A 22,022-nucleotide genomic window follows, 5' to 3' on the forward strand; every position below is an offset into this window, starting at 1 on the left:
AAAAAAAAAAAAATTATAGCCTTGGAAACCCTATGGGGCAATTTCTACTCTGTCCTATGAGGTTACCATCAATGGGAATCAGCTTGAGGGCAGTGGGTTTGTTTCTGTGTGTTATATACAGATTTGTGTATATATGTAAACAGATTTATATGTATATATGTAAATACAAGTGCATTTGCAGTACACATACATGTATATTAGGTGTGTTGTTGGGTACCATTGAGTCAGAACAATGCTATAGGACAGGGTTGAACTGCCCTACAGGGTTTTCTAGGCTGGAATATTTACAGAAAGGGGCTCTGGTGGCACAGTGGTTAAGCACTCAACTGAAAAGTTGGCAATTTGAACCATACCTGCAGCTCCCTAAAGATTACAACCTTGGAAACACTATGGGACAGTTCTGCCCTGTCTTATGGGGTTGCTGTGAATTGGAAGCAACTTGAAAGCAATGGGTTTTGGTTCTGGAATCTTTACAGGAGCAAATCGCCAAGTCTTTTTCCCCATGGAGCCACTAGTGGGTTTGAACCACCAACCTTTTGGTTGGCAGCCAAGCACTTTAACCACTGGGCCACCAAAAGTCACTGCCATTGAGTTGATTCTGCCTCATAGCGACCTCCACTGGGTTTCCGAGGCAGTAAATCTTTACAGAACTAGATTGCCCTGTCTTCCTTCCCAGGAGTTGGTGGGTTTGAACCTCCAACCTTCTGGTTAGCAGTCAAATGCCTTAGGTGCTGGGCCACCAGGGCTCCCTTATATTATAAATACATTTGTGTACAATGTATTTTACATATATATTTGTTATTATGAGTATATTATGTTGTTATTATATATTGCGCATACGTATTATTCCTTTTTCTTCTTTTTTAAGGAATACAAATGGTGGAATATCATACACTCTTCTGCCCTTTCCCACTTTAACAGCTTGGGAATCTTTTCGTATTCATTGGTTCCCACATTCCTTTTTCCTCATTGAGCTGCATTTCACTGTTCAGATGCACCAGCATTTATTTACCCAGATGGGTGGGTATTTGACTCTGCTCCTTTTCAGAGAATAACTGTGCACACTTGTCATCCCCCCATAAGCCTGGAGGTTGGAGGGACACTCCCCACCCCCCAGCCCGGTGCACCTGCCAGGTCCAGGACCCCAAGGCAGTCATTCAGGCAGGAAATGCCAGATGGCCCTTGGTAGGGCTCGGAACAAGCTGCTCTGCCTTCAGCGATGGAACTTCACAGGTTGTTACTGTTACAGGAAATTGGAAGCATTAGGGTTTATAGAGGTCTTGGACTCTGAGAATACAAAAATCATTACAGTTTTGAGTGAGCCTTAGGTCTCCACACGGTCACCCAGAAAGGGACCAAGAGAAACAGAAACCCAGAGAACCCCATTCCTCTCCCCCAACATACCCTAAACTCCCAGACATCCTCTGTTGTTATATACCACGGAGTCATACCCAATTCATAGCGACCCCTCCTTGGGTTTCCGAGGTAGTATCACTACGGAAGTAGATTGCCCTTATTTTCCTTCCAAGGAGTGGCTGGTGGGTTTGAACCGCCTGCCTTCTGATTAGCAGTCAAGTGTCTTAGCCACTATGCTACCAGAGCTCCTTGCTACCAGACATCCTCTAGCTCCTCAGATACCGGGTCGATGTTCCTTGACTGTGGGCTCCACTGTTCCCACAGGACCCTGGCCGAACGCCTGGCCCGAGTGGGGCCCCCTGAAAGTGAACCAGCCCGGGAAGCAGCGGCCAGCGCTCTGGCCCGCGTGACCCGGCTGTGCCACCGAGTCCTGGCAGACCTGCTGTTCCAAGAGCTGCAGGTGAGACAGACAGAAAGCGGGCAGCAGCGCCAGGGCAGGGTGGCACCCCTGCCCGGAGCTCCCTGCAGCCCGTGACTCAGTGTTCGGGAAGCAGGCGGGAGGAGGGCTGCGGCCCTGTCTGGGCTGCTTGGGGGGGCATGGGGGGCTCAGGAAGGAAGAGGTGGGAGGAAGTGGGTGAGGGGACGGCCAAGAGGCCCAGCTGGAGGAGGGCCTGGGGTTTGGGTGGAATCCCCTCTCTCTGGGGTCCCCTAGATCCTGGCCTGGGCTGTGTCAGGCCCTCAAGACCCGTCCACCCATCTCTGGAGCTAGGTCCAGAGTGGGTGAGAGTCGTGGTAGCCCAAGGAACGAGACTGAGATGTGTCCTAAACGCTCAGCTCGCATCGCACATCACCTTCTGCCCTTCCTCTGCCTGGCGCCTTCCCAGAACTCCCAGCCCACTTCAGATGACGGCAGAGAGCGTCCTCACCCTCCAGGCCCTGTGCTGTCTGTCCCCTTCCCTCTGACCTCCTCTCCTCCAAAGGAGCTCTGGAGGTGTAGTGCCTAAGGCCTTTGACTGCTAAACACAAGGTTGTCGGTTAGCCACTCTGTGGAAGGAAGATGGGGCAATCTACTTCCTCAGAAAACCACTGGGGGTCAGTATGAGTTGGAACTGACTTGATGGCAGTGGGTTGGGTTTTTTTTTTTGTTTTTTTATTGGTTCCAGTGTCCTCTTGCTCATTCTATTCCAGCCCTGTGGCCCACCCCTGCTGCTGCTGGAACCTGCCTCGTTCCTGCCCCAGGACCTTTGCGCTGCCTTTGCCCTCTGCCTGACATGCTCCTTTCCCAGAGATCACTGTGCTCCCTCTCTCACCTCCTTCAAGTCTTTCCTGCAATGTCACCTTCTCAGTGACAACCTTCCTGACCTCTTTAATTACAATAGAAGCCCCCCAAGCCCCCCTTCTCACTTCCTGCTGTATTGGCCTCCAAAGCACTTACTCTGGCTTCTCACGCTATCTTTTCCTTATTTATTTTTGTTATGATCCGTCTTTTCCCACTGGAATGTTAGCCCCTCAAGGACAGGGATTTTTGGAATGTTTTTCAAATAAGGTTTTATTATGGAAAATTTCAAACATACACCGAAGCAGGCAGAATGACAGAATGACCCTTGGTGAACCCATCACTCAGCTTCTCCAAGTCTCAACCCATGGCCAAGCTTGTTTTGTCTCTCTCCTCTCCCATCCCACACCCTGGGTTATTTTAAACGGATTCCCGACATCCTCTCACTTCATCCATCAACACTTCAGCCTGGATCTCCAAAAGATAAAAAACCAAACATCCCTACAACCACGTGCATATATGGGTTTGGCAGCAGCTGTTCCTACAAACATATGTGTCTGTGCTGCACACGTGCCCATGTCTGTAACAGGACGTGCAGGGAACACAATCAGGAATACTTCTTAGCCAAAACCGAACACCTGGTGGGACCAAGTAACTAGGCTTGAGGGCTCAGGACCATAGTCTCAGGGGACAGACAATGTTCTACATCCTGCTTTGGTGAGTAACGTCTGATATGCTAAAAGCTTGTGGGCAGCCATCTAAGATATAACTATTGGTCTTTTCCCGGTCGGAGCAAAGAAAAATGAAGAAAACTAAAAGCTCAAGGAAATAATTAGTCCCAAGGTCTAATGGACCATGCAAACCCCAGCCTCCGATGCTCTGAGATCAGAAGAACTAGATGGTGCCCGCCTACCACCACCACTCATTCTGATCAGCATTGCAATAGAAGGCCCCAGACAGAGAGTGTGAAAACTGTAGAACAAAATTCATGGTCTAATAGAGACCGGAGGAGCCCCCAAGACTGTAGCCCTTAGATGTGTCTCAAACCTGGACCTAAATGATAGGTCCAGAAAACACCTAAATGATAGACAGGTCTCTAAAAGTAAACAATAATCTCTGTGAGGAATGTGCTCCTCAGAACATTCAACTCTACGAGACCAGAGGGCAGCGTTTGCCCAAAAAGTGAAATTCAGGAGGCAGGAAGGGGCCGAAAAGCTGGGTGAATGGAAGTAGGGAGCTGAGGGTGGAAGTGGGGAGGGTGCTGACACATTGAAGGCATTGCGACCGCTGTCACATGTATAAATTGTTGAATGGGAAATTAGTTTGCGTTGTAAACTTTCACTTGAACCACAACAAAACGTTTATTAAAAACCTGCAGTTCAAAGCCCATTGCTGTTCAGTCAGTTCTGACTCATGGTGATGCCATGTGTTGCCGAGTAGAGCTGCCCCAGCGGCTTTTCTTGGCTGTGATCTTTAGGCAAGTAGATTGCCAGACCTTTCTTCCCCAGAACTGCAGGGAGGGCTCAGACCTCCATTCGCTTAGCAGCTGAGTGCAAACCGTTTGCTCCAGCCCCAGGACTCCGCTTTGATATAATTCATACAACCACAATGCCATGTTCATTCCTAACACAAAACCAAAAACCAAACCCACTGCCCTTGAGCTGATTCTGACTCATAGAGCCCCTAAAGGACAGAGTAGAACTTCCCCAGAGGGTTTCCAAGGCTGTAATCTTTACGGAAGCAGACTGCCTCATCTTTCTGCCACAGAGCGGCTGGTGGGTTCAAACCACCGACCTTCTGGTTATCAGCCCAACGCTTTAACCACTGCACCACCAGGCTCCTTTACCTAACACACACACACACACACACACACAAAAACAGGGAAGAATAATTCCTTAATGTCATCAGATATCAGGTCAGTGTTTTAGTTCCCTTGGCTGTCCTAAAGGAGTCTTGGTAGACTGACAGTCTTGGAAACCCCATGGGGCAGTTCTACTCTGTCCTATTGAGTCATTATGAGTCAGAGTTGATTGGCCAGTAGTGAGTTTGGTTTGAGCTTTGCTTCCACAAAGATTAAGGAGCTTTGGTGGTTCAGTGGGTGTGGCATTGTGCTGCTAACCAGAAAGTGGATGGTTCAAACCCACCAGTTGCTCCATGAGAGGAAGATGAGACCATTTACTTCTGTAAAGATTTACAGGAGCTCTGGTAGCATAGTGGCTAAGGCACTTGACTGTTAACCAGACGGCTGGCGGTTCAAACCCACTAGCCACTCCTCGGAAGGAAGGTTGGGCAATCCTACTTCCGTAGTGATACTGCCTCGGAAACCCAAGGAGGGGTCACTATGAGTCAGGTCTGACTCGACGGCACATAACAACAACAACAACAATGCAATACAAGTCAGTCAGTAAATATTGACGGCCTTGGAAGCCCCATGGGGCAGTTCCACTCTGTCCTCTAGGGGTTCTGTGAGTCGGAATCGACTCCACAGCAGTGGGTTTGGTGGGCTTTGCTTCTGTAAAGATTGACAGCCTTGGAAACCCTGTGGAGCAGTTCCACTCTGTCCTCTGGGGGCGCTGTGAGTTGGAATTGACTCTGGCAGTGGGTTTGGTTTGGGCTTTGCTTCTGTAAAGATTGACAGCCTTGGAAACCCTGTCGTGCAGTTCCACTCTGTCCTCTAGGGGTGCTGTGAGTCGCTTGAAAGCACTTAAAGGGGGTGCTGTCTCATGACTGAGAGATTGTCTTGCTCTCTGCCATGTCCCCAGCACTCTGCCCAGGCCAGCACCCACAGGAGGGGCTCCCAGAGTGTTTGTTGAATGACTGAATGGAGGAGTCCCTGGGTGGCAAAAACTCCTCCTTGGGTTTCCGAGGTGGTATCACTATGGAGGTAGATTGCCCCATCTTCCTTCCGGGGAGTGGCTGGTGGGTTTGAACCATCAGCCTTCTGGTTAGCAGCCAAGTGCCTTAGGTGCTACACCACCAGAGCTCCTGGTTCCAAGCCTATTTGGTTCCAAATGGGATTACCTTGGATAAATTTGTTCTCTCGAGGTCTTTGTGCTCATCAGCAAAATGGGTTTGAGGATTCCTGGCTTCTCAGGTGGCTGAGAGGGTGCTGTGGGGTTTGGGTTGTAAGGTGCTTAGGCCAGGTGCGGGCCACTGTCACCTTCGTAAATGTACACACTTCATTGCAACAACCAGTGCATCCCGAGCCTCGTGGTGCCGGGCAAGGGGCTAGGAGCTTCAGCCCATTCATCACGCAGTGCCTTGAGGTGGGTCTTCTTACCATCTCCACTTTACAGATGAGGAAACTGAGTCAGCAGGTGGCAGAGCCCAGGCAGTCTGGCCGGAGTCTGTGATCCAGGGCTTGGAACCGGTTCATTCTGGTTCGATCTCCTGCTGAGAATGTGCATGTCCACCTGACAGACTGAATCTCCATTTTCATAGCATGCCCATGTGATGCTTGGGTGCCCATAACTCACCTGGGGACCTGGAAGACTCACCTGGGAATTTTGTTGAAATGGAGATTCTGATTCAGTCTATCTGAGGTGGACATGCAAATTCTCAGCAGAGGTCAATCTGGAATGAACTGGTTTGGTTCAAAGGGTCTTGCTATGCGCTTCATTTACAAACCACTGGTGACACAGTGCCTAAGGCATTTGACTGCTAACCAAAAGATTGTTGGTCCAAGCCCTTCAGCCACTCTGAGGGAGAAAGATGAGGCAGTGTGCTTCTGTAAAGATTTACAGGCTCGGAAACCCAAGGAGGGTCACTGTGAGTCAGAACTGACTTGATGGCAGTGGGTTTGGTTTTTATTCTCGTATTTGTTGTTGTACTACTTTATTGGGTTTTAGGTGAAAGTTTACACAGTAGATAGATTCCATTCAACAGTTCCTATGCGGATTGTTCCCTGACTTTGTTGCTGGCCTTGTAGTGTGTCAGCACTCTCCCCGCTTCCCCGCTGCCTGCCCTGTTCCCCACCCCCCCAGTTTCCCGGCCCGCCCGCCCTGCCGTCTCATCTTTGCTTTGGCCTTTTTGATCTCATAGAGTTGATTGTTCTAAAGAGCACATTCTTCACGGGTGTTACTGTTTAACTTTTTAGGCCAGTGTTTTATTCGGTTGAAAGGTGACCTCTGGGAGTGGCTTTCATTTCCAGGCTGAAAGGGTGTCTTAGGGCTACAGTCTTGGGGGTTCCTCCAGTCTCCATCAGTTCGGTGAATCTGGGCTGTTTTTATGAATTTGAATTTTGTTCTACATTTTTCTCCCATTTTATCTAGGACCTTCTGTTGTGTTCCTGGTCAGAACAGTTAGCAGTGGTAGCCGGGCACCATCTAGTGCTTCTGGTCTCAGGCTGGAGGAGGCTGTGGTTTAGAGGCCATCCGTCTGGTGGACTAAGTTCTCTCTTGAGCCTTTGGTTTTCTTCACTCCCTTTTGCTCCAGGTGGGAAGAGGCCAATAGTTGTAACTTGGATGGCTGCGCACAAGCTTTTAAGACCCCAGATGCTTCTCAGAACACTAGGATGGAGCACATTATCTTTGTGAACTAAGTCATGTCAGTTGACCTCGTTGTCCCATGAGACGATGGTTCTGAGCCTTCAAGCCCCATAACTCAGTCCCAGGAGGTGTTTGGATGTCTAGGAAGTCTCCATAACTCTGCCCCCTATGAGCTCTGTTATATATATGAATATATACGCAGCACATACAATAAACCACTGTATATGTTTTAGGTTAAGTGCTCGACCATGAGCCAAAAGGTTGGTGGTTCAAACCCACCCTTGGAAGACAGGTGTGGCCATCTGCTTCTGAGAGGTTACGGTTTTACTCTGCACACATGGGGGTCCCCGTAAGTTGGGGGTCGACAGGTAACAACAGTGTAAATGGTGCAGTTCTGAGCAAAGCCCAAACCAAACCCACTGTTGTGGAGTCGATTCTGACTCACAGGGCCCCTAGAGGACAGAATGGAACTGCACCACAGAGTTTCCAAGAGAGCTCGGGTAGCATAGTGGCTAAGGCACTTGACTGCTAACCAGAAGGCTGGCGGTTCAAACCCACCAGCCACTGCTCAGAAGGAAGGTTGGGCAATCCTACTTCCGTAGTGATACTGCCTCGGAAACCCAAGGAGGGGTCGCTATGAGTCGGGGCCAACTCAACGGCAAACAACAACAACAACAACATATGTTTTAGGGGGAGCTCTGGTAGCGTAATGCCTAAGGCACTTGATTGCTAACCAGAAGGCTGGCGGTTCAAACCAACCAGCCACTCCTCAGAAGGAAGATGGGGCAATCTACTTCCGTGGTAATACTGCCTCGGAAACCCAAGGAGGGGTCATTATGAGTCGGGTCCAACTTGATGGCATATAACAACAACAACAACATATGTTTTAGGAGCTCTGGTGGCATAGTGCTTAAGGCATTTGACTGCTAACCAGAACCACCAGCCACTCCTCGGAAGGAAGGTTGGGCAAGCTACTTCCATAGTGATACTGCCTCGGAAACCCAAGGAGGGGTAGCTATGAGTCAGATCCAAGTTGATGGCAGTGAGTTTGGTTTCTTTTGGTTTATGTTTTAAGGAGTCCTAGTGGTGCAACTGTTAAGCACTCATCTGCTAACTGGAAAGTCAGAGGTTTAAACCCACCAGCTGCTGCTCCTTGGGGAAAAGGTGTGGCAGTCTTTTCTGTAAAGATGTGCAGCCTCGGAAACCCTATGGGATGGTTCTGCTCTGTCCTAAAGGGTCTCTGAGTCAGAATTGACTCAACGGCTAACAGCTTTGGTTTGGTTTATGTACATTTTAGATGGCTGAGTGGTACAGATGGTTTGCGCTCAACTAGTAACCTAAAGGTTGGTGGTTCGAACCCACCCAGTGATCCTGCCAAAGAAAGACCTGGCAGTCTGCTTCTGTAAAGATTACCTCCCAGAACATCCTGTGAAGCAGGTCTACTGTGTATAACCCGTGGCTTTGCCACGAGTCAGGATCCGCTCGATGGCAGCGAGGGCCGTACGAGTTTTGAGAGACAGACAGACGGAAATAAGGAGACTGAGGAAGGAAAGTAGAGGCGAGAGGAAGGAAAGGAAAGGGACTGAGAGACCGGGACACGGAGACAGTTAGACGGAGGGACATCAGAAAAAGAGAGACCTGGACAATCAGAGAGGCACAGAAGAAGAGGCCCTTGGTAGTGCAAATGGTTAAGTGCTCGACCATGAGCCAAAAGGTTGGTGGTTCAAACCCACCCTTGGAAGACAGGTGTGGCGATCTGCTTCTGAGAGGTTACGGTTTTACTCTGCACACATGGGGTCCCCGTAAGTTGGGGGTCGACAGGTAACAACAGTGTAAGTGTGTGCATAGATACAGACGTGTGCGTATGTGTATATAAACGTGTATGTGTATGTATATTTAAGTGTGGGTGTGAAAACCTGTTGACCTTGAGTTGATTCCAACTCACAGTGCCCTTAGAGGACAGAGCAGCCCCATGGGGTTTCCAAGGCTGTAAATCTTTACAGAAGCAGACTGCCTCATCTTTCTCCCATGGAGCAGCTGGTGGGTTTGAACCGGCGACCTTTTGGTTAGCAGGTGAATGCCTTTATCGGTGCATCACCAGGGCTCCTTATTTATGTATATATATCCTCAAAATTCAGAGACACAAGCAGGTGTGTGTAAGCCTGTAACTGGAGGAGTGTCTCCGTTGGTTGATGGGAGTGTGTATGGGTATGTGTGCACGGCAGTGTTAGGCAGGTTGAACCCCATCCTGTAAGAACCACCCGGGGACCGGCATTATGTGGGTTGCTGCCTGACCTGCTTTTCCACAAAGCTACTTTTGGAGGTTCAGAGACTGGGCTGTTGCTAGGATGAGAGGAAAAGAGGTCCTGGGTCTGAGTGCATGGGGACCTGCGACAGACCCCTGTGGACACCAGGCCCGGGTGTCTGCAGGCCTCTTGCACTCTGTGTCCACCCTGACTGCAGCACCCCACCTTCCTCCCTGCCTCCATCTCAGGAACAGACCTGCTGCCCATTCTGACTCCAGGGTCTTGCCCGGACTCCTCTCCCCCCCCCCCGACATCCTGTGACTTCTGCCACCTAGACCCCTCCTCACACCCAGCGCCCAGGTCCTGCCCCAGCCCCTCCCATCTCTGTGAAGCTCACACCTGACGGACCCCTTCTCTCCCTTGCTCAGAACTGCACCATGGTCCTCAGTGGCTCGGGGAGAGAGCCCAGGCCCCTCACTGAAGGCCCCTCATCTTTGTGACCTGGCCCTGCCCACCTGCCCAGCCTCCTTTCCACTCGGCCAGCCCCCAGCCCCCAGAGGCCAGAATGGGCCTGACAGGAGTGTGACTTGGGCCTCTTAGAAGTCCCCCACCCTCCTTAGGTTCGTGGACTCTTGGTGCTGTCTTGGAGTTCTTAAAATTGTTTGAAAAATGATCCCCTTCTCATTTTGTGCTGAGCTCCAGGAATCAGCGGGTCTTGCCAGCCACCCTAACGCTCCTTTGGTCTTGTACACAGGCTGTTCCCTTAGCCGAAGCCACTCCCTTCCCCGCCCCTTTTGTCCTCCAGGTCTCAGCTTAGCTGTGTCCTCTTCCAGGAAGCCCTCCCTGATTCTCTGTGCTGCGTCAGGCGCTCCCTAGGGGCTCCCCCAGCCTCCTGGGCATCCCCACCGCAGCCCTGCCCACTCTGGGCCCAGGTCTGTCTCCTCCCTCAACGGAGAGGCCCGGGAGAGCAGGCAGGGGGCTGTCGGCATCGCCAGCACCACCTAGCCCTGGCTGACCAAGGATCGGGCAGGACTTGGGGAGTCTTGTGTTGAAAAAGTGAAGACAGAGGGTGGAAGGAAGGAGAGCTGTGACCCGTGCCCCTGTCCCCGCAGCCCCACTTCAACAAGCTCATGCGGAGGAAGTGGCTGAGCAGCCCCGAGGCCCTGGACGGCATCGTGGGCACGCTGGGTGCCCAGGCGCTGGCGTTGCGCAGGATGCAGGACGAGCCGTACCAGGTGCGCCTGCCTCCGGGAGGGGGTGCTATGCCTCAAAGCAGAGACCGGCTGCTCTGGGCGCGCGCGCGGGGCGGGGGTGGCACCCTGCGGGGTTCTGCAGGAACTGGGGTGCAGAGCCAGGAGGAGGGGCTCCGGAGATTGGAGAGGGGTGCCCTCGGTCTGATCACAGCGGGCCAGGGAGGCCACCACCCAGTAGGCCAGGGTCGGCCCCTGAGCCAGCGAGCGTGGGGCCGGGAGGGCAATGAGGAAGCGGGGTGCGGGGGGCACCGGGGGCGGCGCTCTGCGGCTCAGCCCACCCGTCTGTCCCCTCCCCTCCCTCCCGCAGGCACTGGTGGCGGAGTTGCACCGGCGGGCGCTGGTCGAGTACGTGCGGCCCCTGCTCCGCGGGCGCCTGCGCTGCCGCTCGGCGCGGACCCGCAGCCGCGTGGCCGGGAGGCTACGCGAGGACTCGGCGCAGCTGCAGAGGCTGTTCCGGCGGCTGGTCAGTGCCGGGCGGGGCGGGGAAACTTCAGCCTCCGGGGATCCCCGGACTCTAAAGTCGGGGCTCCGAATAAGCCCTTCGCCCAACTTCCAAACAGTCGGCCTCCAAGATAACAATACCAACTCGTAATTCTCCCAGGCCCGTTCTTGGCGCGAATAAACCCACTTTCGCGAGTGCACCTGGGTGCTTCCGTTTCCTCAGCCGTAAAATTAGGATAATAACAGGTCTTCCCCATTGTTGTAAGTTTCCTGGGTAGCAAAAGCGGTTTGGGCAGGACTAAGAACGTAGCATAGTGGCTAAAGCACTTGACTGTTAACCAGAAGGCTGGCGGTTCAAACCCATCAGCCACTCCTCGGAAGGAAAATTGGGCAATCTACTTCCGTAGTGATACTGCCTCGGAAACCCAAGGAGGGGTCGCTATGAGTCGGGGCCGACTCCACGGCACATAACATTATTCCATGGGAGCTCTGGTAGCATAGTGCCTAAGGCATTTGACTGCTAACCAGAAGGCTGGCGGTTCAAACCCACCAGCCACTCCTCGGAAGGAAAATTGGGCAATCTACTTCCGTAGTGATACTGCCTCGGCAACCCAAAGAGTCTCTATGAGTCAGGGCCGACTCGACGGCACACAACAACAACAACAACAAGAACGTACAAGCGGTTGGAACCCACCCAGTGGTGCTGCGGAAGAAAAGGCTGGTGGTTTCTGTAAAGATTACAGCCCAGAGAACCGGGACTCTGAGCTCACCCCACGGCACTGTGCTTGGTTTTTGGGATTAAATGTGCTAATTCCCAGAAAGTGCTTAGGGCCTACCTGGCACAGAGCACTCCATACCCACGGACTATTTTTAGTAGCACAAATAGAAGCTTGAATGCTACAGAATCCTAGGACCATGTTTCCAAATCTAAGAATTTAAAAACGCAGGAATCTTGTTGTTGTTATGTGTTGTCAAGCGACCTTACCCAAGCTTCCTTCCCAGGAGTGGCTGGTGGGCTTGAACCGCCAGCCTTCTGGTTAGCACTCAAGTGCCTTAGGCACTATGCTACCAGAGCTCCTGCAGGAAACAGCAGTACCCAATGGTATTCAGCAAGGCTGAAAAGGCCTCACTCAGTCTGTTTCAGGAGCTTTTAGCGTGGCGCTTTTGGAACTTTGAACACCTCGCTGTTTACCCAATGGTATAACGTTGTGCAGACTTGGAAGGGGTTTTGAGGGATGTGTAGGAGCCCAAAGTATCTGCCAGCTGGGACTCCGGATTGTTCTTCCGATTTCCAAAGGCTACGATCAGTTCTCCCTATTACAGAGGCGGAAACTAAAGCCAACTGAAGGGAATTGCCCTGAGGCCGGGTCTTGGGACGGAGTGGTTTTGGAAGGGGCACTGGGGAGAGCGTGTGACCCCTGGGCCCTCCCTTGCAGGAGTCGCAGGCCTCTTGGCTGGACGCTGTGGTGCCCCATTTAGCCGAAGTCTTGCAGCTGGAAGACACGCCTAGCATCCAGGTGGAGGTGGGGGTGCTGGTTCGGGACTACCCAGACATCAGGTAAGAGCCCCGCAGGTGGGCAGGCGGGCTGGCGGCCTTGCCCCTCGGCCCTCGGCCCGCCCCGCCGCCTGGCCAAGGTCTCCGGCGGGCCTTGGCATCCGTCCCTGCGTTTCCTGCCTCCGGGCGAGGGAGGGAGGCGGCGAGCGTGTCTGACGGCCGTTTCCTGCTGGAACCAGGGCATTATTAATACGATTTCCCTCCTTCTCCTGCCGCCGCCGCTGCCGCCACCGCCACCAGGGCTGCAAACAAACAGGCGGTGGCAGGAAGCCCAGGGCAGGGGGGCGCGGGCCGCCCGGAGGCAGGAAGGGCCGGCCCCGCAGGGGAGCTTGGAGGACACGGGGACGCGCACGGGCACGCGGGCGCACACGCACTCGCCAGGGGCAGGCCCGGCGCCGTTCCAAGCCTGCGGACCACTTCCTTTCTGTGTGACCCTCGCCAAGCCTCAGTTTCCTCGCCTGTTTCATGAGGATACTCTCTTCATAGGATTATTGGGAGAGTTGTCATCACTATCATCATCAACATGGACAGCAGGAACAAAACCGACCTCAAGCCAAACCCGCTGCAGTCCAGCGCATTCCCGCTCATGGAGACCCTAGAGGACAGAGTATTACCGCACCACAGGGTTTCCAAGGCTGTCAATCTTTGTGGAAGCAAAGTCCAAACCAGACCCACTGCTGTCTAGTCCATTCCGACTCACAGCGCCCCTAGAGGACAGAGTGGAACTGCACCACAGGGTTTCCCTGGTGGTCATCCTTATGAAAGCAAAGCCCAAAACAAACCCACTGCTGTCTGGTCTACTCCGACTCACAGCACTCCTAGAGGACAGAGTGGAAATGCACCATAGGGTTTCCAAGGCTGTCAATCTTTGTGGAAGCAAAGCCCAAACTAAACCCACTGCTGTCTAGCCCATTCCGACTCACAGCGCCCCTACAGGACAGAGTGGAACTGCACCACAAGGTTTCCAAATGGTGATCTTTACGGAAACAAGACATCTTTCACCCAAGGAGCAGCTGGTGGGTTCAAACCACCCACCTTTGGTTAGCAACTGAGCACTTAACCACTGTGTCACCGGGCTTCTTATATCAAAACTAGCTCTCACTTATGGAGTCTTTAGGTCAAACCAGGTCTATGAGCATCATGCCCACTCTATGAGATGTATAATAAAAATTGCCCATGGATGGTGAAAACAGTTAATGGTGCTCTGCTCCCAACCTAAAAGTTGGAGGTTCAAGTCCACCCAGAGGGGTGGTGAAAGGCCTGGTGATTGGCTGCTTTAAAGACCCTTCTCTGCACAGTTCTCTAACACACACGGGCTCACCATGAGTCTGTGTGAGGGCAACTCACGGTATAAGAGGAATTATTTTAGATAATCAAACCAAACCTAACTCACTGCTGTCAAGTCAATTAGACTCATAGCAACCCCTCCTTGAGTTTCCAAGGTGGTATCTCTATGGAAGTAGATTGCCCAATCTTCCTTCCAAGGAGTGGCTGGGAGGTTTGAACCGCCAGCCTTCTGGTTAGCAGTCAAGTGCCTTAGGCACTGCTTCACCAGAGCTCCTATTTTACATAATATAGTTGTTAAATATAAATAAGACTCAACAGTGTTCTGAGAACTGCACATACCGATTTATTTTCCTCCCATAGCCCTGTGAGGTACTGTTACCATCTGAGTACACAGAAATGAAGTAGCTTTTGTTGGCCTAGTGGGTAACTGCTTGGCTGCTAACCTAAGGTCGGCGGTTTGAATCCACCAGCTGCTCTGAAAGAGAAAGATGAGGCAGTCTGCTCCCATAAAAGTTACAGCCTTGGAAACCCTTCTAGTCTGTTCCGTAGGGTCACTGAGTCAGAGTCAACTCCATGGCAGTGGGTCTGGTGTTTTTGTTTTTTTCAATCCTTGAATGTCACATCTAGCAAGTGGCAATGCTGGGACTTGAACCCTGGGAGCAGGCTGGCTGGAAAACTGGTGCACCTGACCACCAGCCACAGTGCTGGGTGGGGTGGTAGCCATGGTGACAGTCCTTTCCTGCTGCATGTCCTGTGCCCAGAGAGACAAAACCCCACCCAGAAAATGAAGCATGGCCAAGGTTTAGGCTCTAGAGGTTAGGGCTTGGCGTTGCCTATGAAGGTCTTGGACTGATTCAGGACTGAGGGTTCTGGTTGTGGGGTCTAGGACTCATGTCCTTGGTAGGCACCGAGTCCTGGCATCACTCAGATTCCAGCATTCCTGGTGGGTTGGAGTTTCTGAACTTGCGTCTTAGATCAAGGACCTAAAACCAGGGCTGAGAGTTCTCAAGTTGGACTGAGAGAAGCAGTTCCAAAGCTGGCTTCAGGGGCCATAGTTTGGAGCTGGGTTGAGGTGGGAGGTTCTAATTTTTTTTTTTTTTTTACTGTGATTTGGGTGAAAATTTACAGAGTAAATTCACTTTCTTTTTATTTATTATGATCATTATTATTTTTTTAAATTGTGATTTGGGTGAAAGTTTACAGAGCAAATTCACTTTCCATACAGCAGCTCACATACACTTTGTCTCATGACATTGACTGCAATTTCCCACAATGCAGCAGCTCCCTTTCTACTTCCTCCCCATAGTTACCTCTTCCCTGTGTCCTTCCCTCCCATGCACTCCTGCCCCCTGAGCTGTCTCCCTGTGCACACACTGCCCTTCTGTTCTCGAGGTGGGAAGTTCTTGAGCTGCATTTTGGATGAGTATTTTGGATCAGCAGTGGTGGTGGGGATTCCAAACTGGGATGTGGGCAGGTGAAGACCCTGAGCTGGGTTGAAGGTGGTGGCAAAGGCTCCAGAGCTCTTTGGAATGAAAGTTCTGGAAATGAAGGTTGCGTTCAGGATCTTGAGTTGAAATAGGCCAGAGCTCTTTGGAATGAAAGTTCTGGAAATGAAGGTTGCGTTCAGGATCTTGAGTTGAAATAGGGTGGTAGTTCCAGAGCTGAATTTTGTTTGGATCAGTGTTCTAGAACTGAAGGAGTTCTGGTGGTGTAGTGGTGAAGGCATGTGGCTGTTAACCAAAAGGTTGGTGGTTCGAATCCACAAGCTGCTCCATGGAAGAAAGATGAGGCAAATTTGCTTCCCTAAAGATTTGCAGCCTTGGAAACCCAATGGGAGTTGCTATGAGTTGGAAATGATTTGATGACAGTGAATTTGGAGCTGAGTTGGGAGGGGAGGGTCAAGGGAAGGTTCCAGAATGCTGGGTTCAGGGTTATAGAGTTTGGTTTTCAGCATGGAGTTGCTGGTTGGAATGAGGGTCCCCAGTTTTAGTTCTGGGGTGGACTTTGGGATCAGCATGATTCTGGGACTGGATTGGGGGTAACCTAATTGTTCCAAGACCAAATTTGGGGATGAACGTTCTGGAATGGGGTCTAGGTTGGGAGATTGCAAGTTGAGTTTTGGATGAGGGTTCTGGAACTGTAGTGGTGGAGAAGGTTCCAGACCTGGACTTGGGGTCCAGGTGAAGTGAGAGTGAGCATGGGAATAGGGGTGAACTTTTCTGAGCTAGATTTGAGTGATGATTGTGAAGATGAGATTAAGGGTTTGGTGTAGAGTCTGGAGCTTCAACAGGTGTGAGGGCACCAGAGAGGAAATTCAGGAGGAGGGATGAGGATGAAGATTCCGTGTTGGGTTTGGAGGTGAGGGTTCTGGAATCGACTGTGAGTGTTAGGATTTGGAAATGGCTGTTTGTAAGCGAGGGGGACGCAGAGCTGGGGGTTGGTGTGAAGGCTGAGATGTGGAAGGGGCGGTGCTAGGGGAGGGGTCTGGAAGGGGTTGGTGTTAGGGGAGGGATCTGCTGGGGGTTGATGTGAAGGCAGAGATGTGGAGGGGGCTGATGCGAGGGGAGGGGTCTGATGGGAGGGGAAGGGTCTGCAGGGGGCTGGTGCAAGAGGAAGTGTGTGGTGCGAGGGGAGGGGTCTGGAAGGGGCTAGTGTGAAGGCAAAGATGAGGGGGCTGGTGCTAGGGGAGGAGTCTGGAGGGGGCTGGTGCGAGGGGAGGGGTCTGGTTCTGGGGAAGGGGTCTGGAGGGGGCTGGTGTGAAAGCATAGATGTGGAGGGCTCTAGTGCGAGGGGCGGGGTCTGGTGTGAGGGGAGGGGTCTGGAGGGAGCTGGCGGGACTGCAGAGACATCGGGGGCTCGGGTGTGACGGGAGGGGTCTGGTGCGAGGGGAGGGGGGGGTCTGGTACGAGGGGCGGGGTCCGGTGCGAGGGGAGGGGTCTGGAGTGAAAGCAGAGATGTGGAGGGCTCTAGTGCGAGGGGCGGGGTCTGGTGTGAGGGGCGTGGTCGCCGAGGACCTCTATGCACTGCCCATTCCTCTGTCCCCAGGCAGAAGCACGTGGCGGCCCTCCTGGACATCCGGGGCCTTCGCAACGCCGCTGCCCGCCACGAGATCCTGGCAGTAGCCCGGGACCTGGAACTGTCCGAGGGAGTGGCCCTGGCGACCCCTAGGGACCGGGCCTTTTTCGCAGACATCCCCGTGCCCCGCCCTCCTTTCTGCCTCGGCCTGCCGCTCCTCCTGGGCCGCCTGCCCCTCTCCCGGCTGTCCAGGCCCAGGCTGGCCTGTCTGCCCCGGCCTCGACCTCCATCCCTACCACGACCCCGGGCCCAGCTCTGAGACTCCCCCAGCCCCCCCCACCTCAGTGCCTCACATCTTTGCTGCTGATAAACCATCCTCCCGTACACCCCACCCCTGCCTTCTCTCCGGGCACCACAGACCCCTGGAATGGAAAGATCCTTTGGTGTTTTCTCACCCACCTCCAAACTCTTAAGGGAAACTGAGCTCAGAGGGCACAAGGACTTGACTAAGGGCACATAGCCAGTTCCCAGCGGCCCTCTCCCCCAGCCTGGTGGGGTGGGGTGCTATCTGGAAGGGTGGGTCCACAGAAGTATGCCAGCCCCCCTTCCCTCTCACCTCAAGGTCTGGCCCCAATCCAATATATTAAGGAATGTACGATACTTAGAATAAAGAGGTTCTATGCTACACAAGGAAGGGCAGAGTCCCGAGTGTGTGGGGGGAGGAAGGACGGGGGCAGGGACAAGGGCTTCTCAAGGCCGGGCTGGGGTCCAACTCTTGAGGGCTGAGGGAGGCTCGGGAAGGGGGGGGGCAGTCGGCCAGGCCACCCACCCCCATTTGCACCGAGTCCCTGGGCTGTGTGACTCCGGGGAGGGCCTTGGCCGCTCTGAGCATGGGCCCTTCATCTTGGCAACCCCAAAGTGCCTCTGGCTCTTTTCCGGGCTTGGTAGCTCCACCTTGGCTCGCCCTGCCATCCATCCTCAGCCGGGAAGCCATGTCAAGAGAGGAAGGAGGTGGGGGGCAGGGCGGCGGCATCCAGGGCGCCCTCCTGGGTTGACACAGGAAAGTCGTAGGGTGGGAAAAAGGCCAGCCTCTCACCCCTGGCTCTGTGGGATCCTGGTCCTCACGGAGACGTTAAGGTCAGTGACCCTTGCCCCTCCGGTTTGCTGGACAGGGCATGACGGATGCTTCCTGGTGATTTTTTTTTTTTTCTTTCTTTCTGAGAAGTCGGAAGGAGAAGGCATCCAGGGGTCAGGGTTGGGGCTGGGTTTGGAACCTCATGGACGTTTGAACTCAAAAGGTGGGGATGCAGGACTCTTGGAGCCTAAGGGCTGTGTGACTCTGAGCAGGAAGCTGCCCCTCTCTGGGCCTCCCTGGGGAATTGTTTAACGGCTTTTTGCCCAGGCCGAGGTAAGACACGCAGAAGCCATACCCACCTCATTGCTGTTGTTGGCTGCTGTGGAATTAACTGCTCAACTTACATAACCCCCCATGCACAACGGAACTAAATGCTGTCTAACCTGGCACCATCCCATGATCACCTGCAGATCAGACAGTTATGATCCATAGGGTTTTCACTGTCGGATTTTCAGAAAAAAGATGGCCAGCCCTTTCTTCCTCATCACTCTTAGCCTGGAAGCTCCCCTTGAAATCTTTACAGCCTCATAGCAACACGTAAGCCTCCAGTGATAGATGAGTGGTGGCTGCACTGCCTAGGAATCAAATCCAGGTCTCTCACACAGAAGGCAAGAATTCTACCCAATAGGGGTGGTCCAAAAACCAAAAACCAAACCCACTGCCCTTAAATCCATGCCCACTCACAGCGCCCCTAGAGGACAGAGCAGAACTGTCTCAGAGGGTTTCCAAGGCTGTCAATCTTTACAGAAGCAAAGCCCAAACCACACCCACTGCAATGGAGTTGATTCTGACTCATAGCGCCCCTAGAGGACAGAGTGGAACTGCACCACAGGGTTTCCAAGGCTGTCAATCTTTGTGGAAGCAAAGCCCAAACCACACCCACTACCATGGAGTTGATTCCGACTCACAGCGCCCCTAGAGGACAGAGTAGAACTGCCCCAGAGGGTTTTCAAGGCTGTAAATCTTTACGGAAGCAAACTGCTTCATCTTTCTCTCTAAGAGCAGAAGAGGTAGGTTTGATCAGCCAGTCTTTTAGTTATCAGCCCCATGCTTTAACCACAGTGCCACCAGAATTCTTATATATATACATATATAAAACCAAACCAAACATACTGCCATCTAGTGGAGTCCAACTTATAACGACCCCTATTGGGTATCCAAGGCTGTAAATCTTTACAGTAGATTGCCTATTCGCCGTGGTGCAGCTGGTGGGTTTGACCCACAGACCTTTTGGTTGGCAGCCAAATGACTTACCCACTATGCCACAAGAGCTCCATATGTATGTTCCCCACATCAAATTGCTAAGTAGTTGTCTTGGTGCTATACTTAAAGACTCCATCAGATTTTAGTTCGGGGGTCCAATTTTATTCCATTGCTCGGCCCTCCCATTTATTCCAATGTGTGCACATCTCTGTCCACATGATCAGCAGCCCTGGCCCGGGATTTTGGAAAGAGGAGTGGACAGCCAAGTGGCCACGCCTTCCTTGGGTCTTCCTCAAGGGCTTATCTTTGGTATAAACGAAGACAGCAACAGACGCATAAGCTTGAGTCCCCAGCGACTGCAAATAAACCAAGTGGGCAGGAAAGACAGCAACCAAATCTGGGGAAAGACAAGCACCAGGAATCAATCTCTGCCTCGCTCTCGGGCGTTCCAGCCCTTCTCTTCTAGCCCCAGCCCAAGGTGAGGTCTTTCTCCCCTTCTGAGGACCCGTGGACTTAGATCAGGAAATGTCCCCCCAGCCCTCTGCCCATGACGGCTTGTGAAGGCACCTGCACATGGTGACTGAGGCACCCAGAGATGTGGGAAGAAAGGCCAAGGGTGTTTACTGCCTGCTCAGCCCAGTCCTTGGGACTCTTCACCAGCAATCCGGTTTTGGGATGATTGTTTATATTTGTGGAGACCAAACAGGGGCTCACCGTCTGCAGGAAGGAGGGAGGTCAAAGAAAAGGGCCCTCCCCCTCCCCAAGCCTGAGACTCCGCCCCACTCCTGGAATCCCGTCCACTCACTGCGATCCCACCACGGTCTCCGAACTTCCGTCCTGAGGCTCCGCCCCCTGAGACCACGCCCCTGAGGTTCGCCTCGCCTCTCGTGAGGCCACGCCCCTTGGTCGCTTCCCCACTGAAGCTGTTCAGAGTCCGGGTCCTCTAGGAGACCCCGCCCCCTGCGCCTGCGTCCCCGCCCCTGCTCCACGAGGTTTCCACAGAGTCTAAACCCCTAGGAGGGCACCCCCCTCCTGTTCTGAGCGCCACGCCCTTTCTGAGTCCCGCACCTGCACGGTCACCCCTTCGGAGAAGTACTCTGCGGCCACCGCCAAGGAGAAGTTTCGCACAAAGGCCTGTGGAAGGAAAGAGAGAGGGGGGACTCCAGGACGCAGAGCTGCGCCCAAACTGAGCCCTGCGCCCTACGGACGTTGCCACCCAACCCTAACCCTGTTTGAGAACACTTGCAGGTTCCAGAAGACCTCCAGGCTCGGCCAAACTCCCCATCTGAATACCTACTCGTTCTAAACCCTCCTCTGTTCCCACACCCCCGCTCTCCTGCGCAGTCCCAATCTTAATTCACTGGCTTTCTTCCAACCTCCGGGCGTCTGTCTAGTCTGCTTCTTCCAGGCTGTTGTTGCCACGATTCCCACTGGGCTGTGACCTCTGAATAGCCCCAGACTCAAGTGGCACCTAAGCCCCCTATTCAAAGACTTTTCCGCTACAGCCTTCAATGCTGCGGGATAGATTGCAGGTCTGGGCAGCCCAGCCCTGGCCTTGGGTGTGTGGGGTCTGGGTACCTTAGTGGCTGCGTAGACTGCAAAGAGTGGGTGGGGTTGGTTCCCAGCCACAGAGGAGAGGTTGAGGATCAGGCCTCGGCGCCTGGAGGACGTAGTGTCGGTTGTAAGGTCGTGGCTGTCAGGGGGAGGAAAGGGTCCCGGCGGTTTCCCCACCTCCACCCCTTAGGCGGAGCCCTAATTGAGACGCGTCAGTCAGAGGGACCCGGAAGAATTGGAAACGTGGGCGGGGCAGCTGGAGTTTGGAGGGAAAGAAGCTGGCTCTTACCTGGAGACCATTTGGGGCAGGATAATCCGGGTCATCTAGGGAGAAGGGTGGGAGCGTGTCTTTCTCTTTGCAATCCTCTCACGGGCTCGGTCCTCAACCCGATTCACCCCCACCCCTCTAGCTGCCTCTTTGCCAGTGCTGGGGGCCGCCCTCCGAGTTCAGGGTGACCTTAGACCCCCGGCTCTGACGCAGCCTCACCTGGACCACCGACATCATGTTGCAGTTCACCGTATCCGAGAGGCTCTGGGAAAGACAATGTGTGGGATCACTCTCCCCCTTTGCCAGACGGGCCCCAAGCCTCACGTTATTCCTAGCTTACATTTCACCACGGAACCCATTTTAACATTTATTTTGTTGTTGTGAAGAATAGACACAGCAAAACATCTACCAATCCAGCTGTCTCTCCATGTATTCAGTGACCTCGATGACATTCTTTGAAACGTGCAACCACTCCCTTTTCTGCCTCGTCTCTCCCCCATTCACATAAACTCTTTTATTGATTTATTTTTAAATTGTGATTTGGGTGAAAGTTTACAGAGCAAATTCACTTTCCCTACAGCAGCTCACACTTTGTCTCATGACATTGACTATAATTTCCCACAATGCAACAGCTCCCCCTCCCACTTCCTCCCGATAGTTACCTCTTCCCTGTGTCCTTCCCTCCCATGCACTCCTGCCCCCCGAGCTGTCTCCCTGTGCATACACAGCCCTTCTATTCTCCCAAAATTGATCTCTCGAAGGAGTGTATCTACCTAATGTAAATGTTCAGCTCATATAAACTCATTTTTAAGAGAACTCATTTTTTAAAAGCAGGACCTCCTAGAATTAAAAATAATAATAATAACAATGTATTTGATTTAATCCAATATACCTACAATATTACCATTTTCACATGTAATAAAAAATTTTAATGAATAATATTTTA

The 22,022-nt window shown here is 52.8% G+C and overlaps 2 protein-coding genes across 2 annotated transcripts in view; one reads left to right on the forward strand and one right to left on the reverse strand.

Moving 5' to 3' along the window:
* EXOC3L2 (exocyst complex component 3 like 2) overlaps window positions 1–17,235 on the forward strand; it is a 30,544-nt gene extending 13,309 nt beyond the window's left edge. The window contains exons 8-12 of the mRNA XM_007942911.2: window positions 1,681–1,816; window positions 10,478–10,600; window positions 10,926–11,081; window positions 12,496–12,617; window positions 16,947–17,235. Of these exons, the coding sequence (XP_007941102.2) occupies window positions 1,681–1,816; window positions 10,478–10,600; window positions 10,926–11,081; window positions 12,496–12,617; window positions 16,947–17,235 (826 nt within the window). The remainder of the gene's footprint in view (window positions 1–1,680; window positions 1,817–10,477; window positions 10,601–10,925; window positions 11,082–12,495; window positions 12,618–16,946) is intronic.
* Window positions 17,236–17,911: 676 nt separating this feature from the next.
* LOC103198867 (very-long-chain 3-oxoacyl-CoA reductase-like) overlaps window positions 17,912–22,022 on the reverse strand; it is a 19,011-nt gene continuing 14,900 nt past the window's right edge. Inside the window, exons 6-11 of the mRNA XM_007943075.1 lie at window positions 21,296–21,340; window positions 21,098–21,132; window positions 20,833–20,914; window positions 20,323–20,388; window positions 19,822–19,971; window positions 17,912–17,962 (exon numbers count right to left, since the gene is read on the reverse strand). Coding sequence (XP_007941266.1) covers window positions 17,912–17,962; window positions 19,822–19,971; window positions 20,323–20,388; window positions 20,833–20,914; window positions 21,098–21,132; window positions 21,296–21,340 — 429 coding nt within the window. The remainder of the gene's footprint in view (window positions 17,963–19,821; window positions 19,972–20,322; window positions 20,389–20,832; window positions 20,915–21,097; window positions 21,133–21,295; window positions 21,341–22,022) is intronic.

The sequence above is a fragment of the Orycteropus afer genome, unplaced genomic scaffold (genome assembly GCF_000298275.1).
Source record: "Orycteropus afer afer isolate SDZICR_OR568_19922 unplaced genomic scaffold, OryAfe1.0 scaffold00099, whole genome shotgun sequence".
Classification (NCBI taxonomy): domain Eukaryota; kingdom Metazoa; phylum Chordata; class Mammalia; order Tubulidentata; family Orycteropodidae; genus Orycteropus; species Orycteropus afer.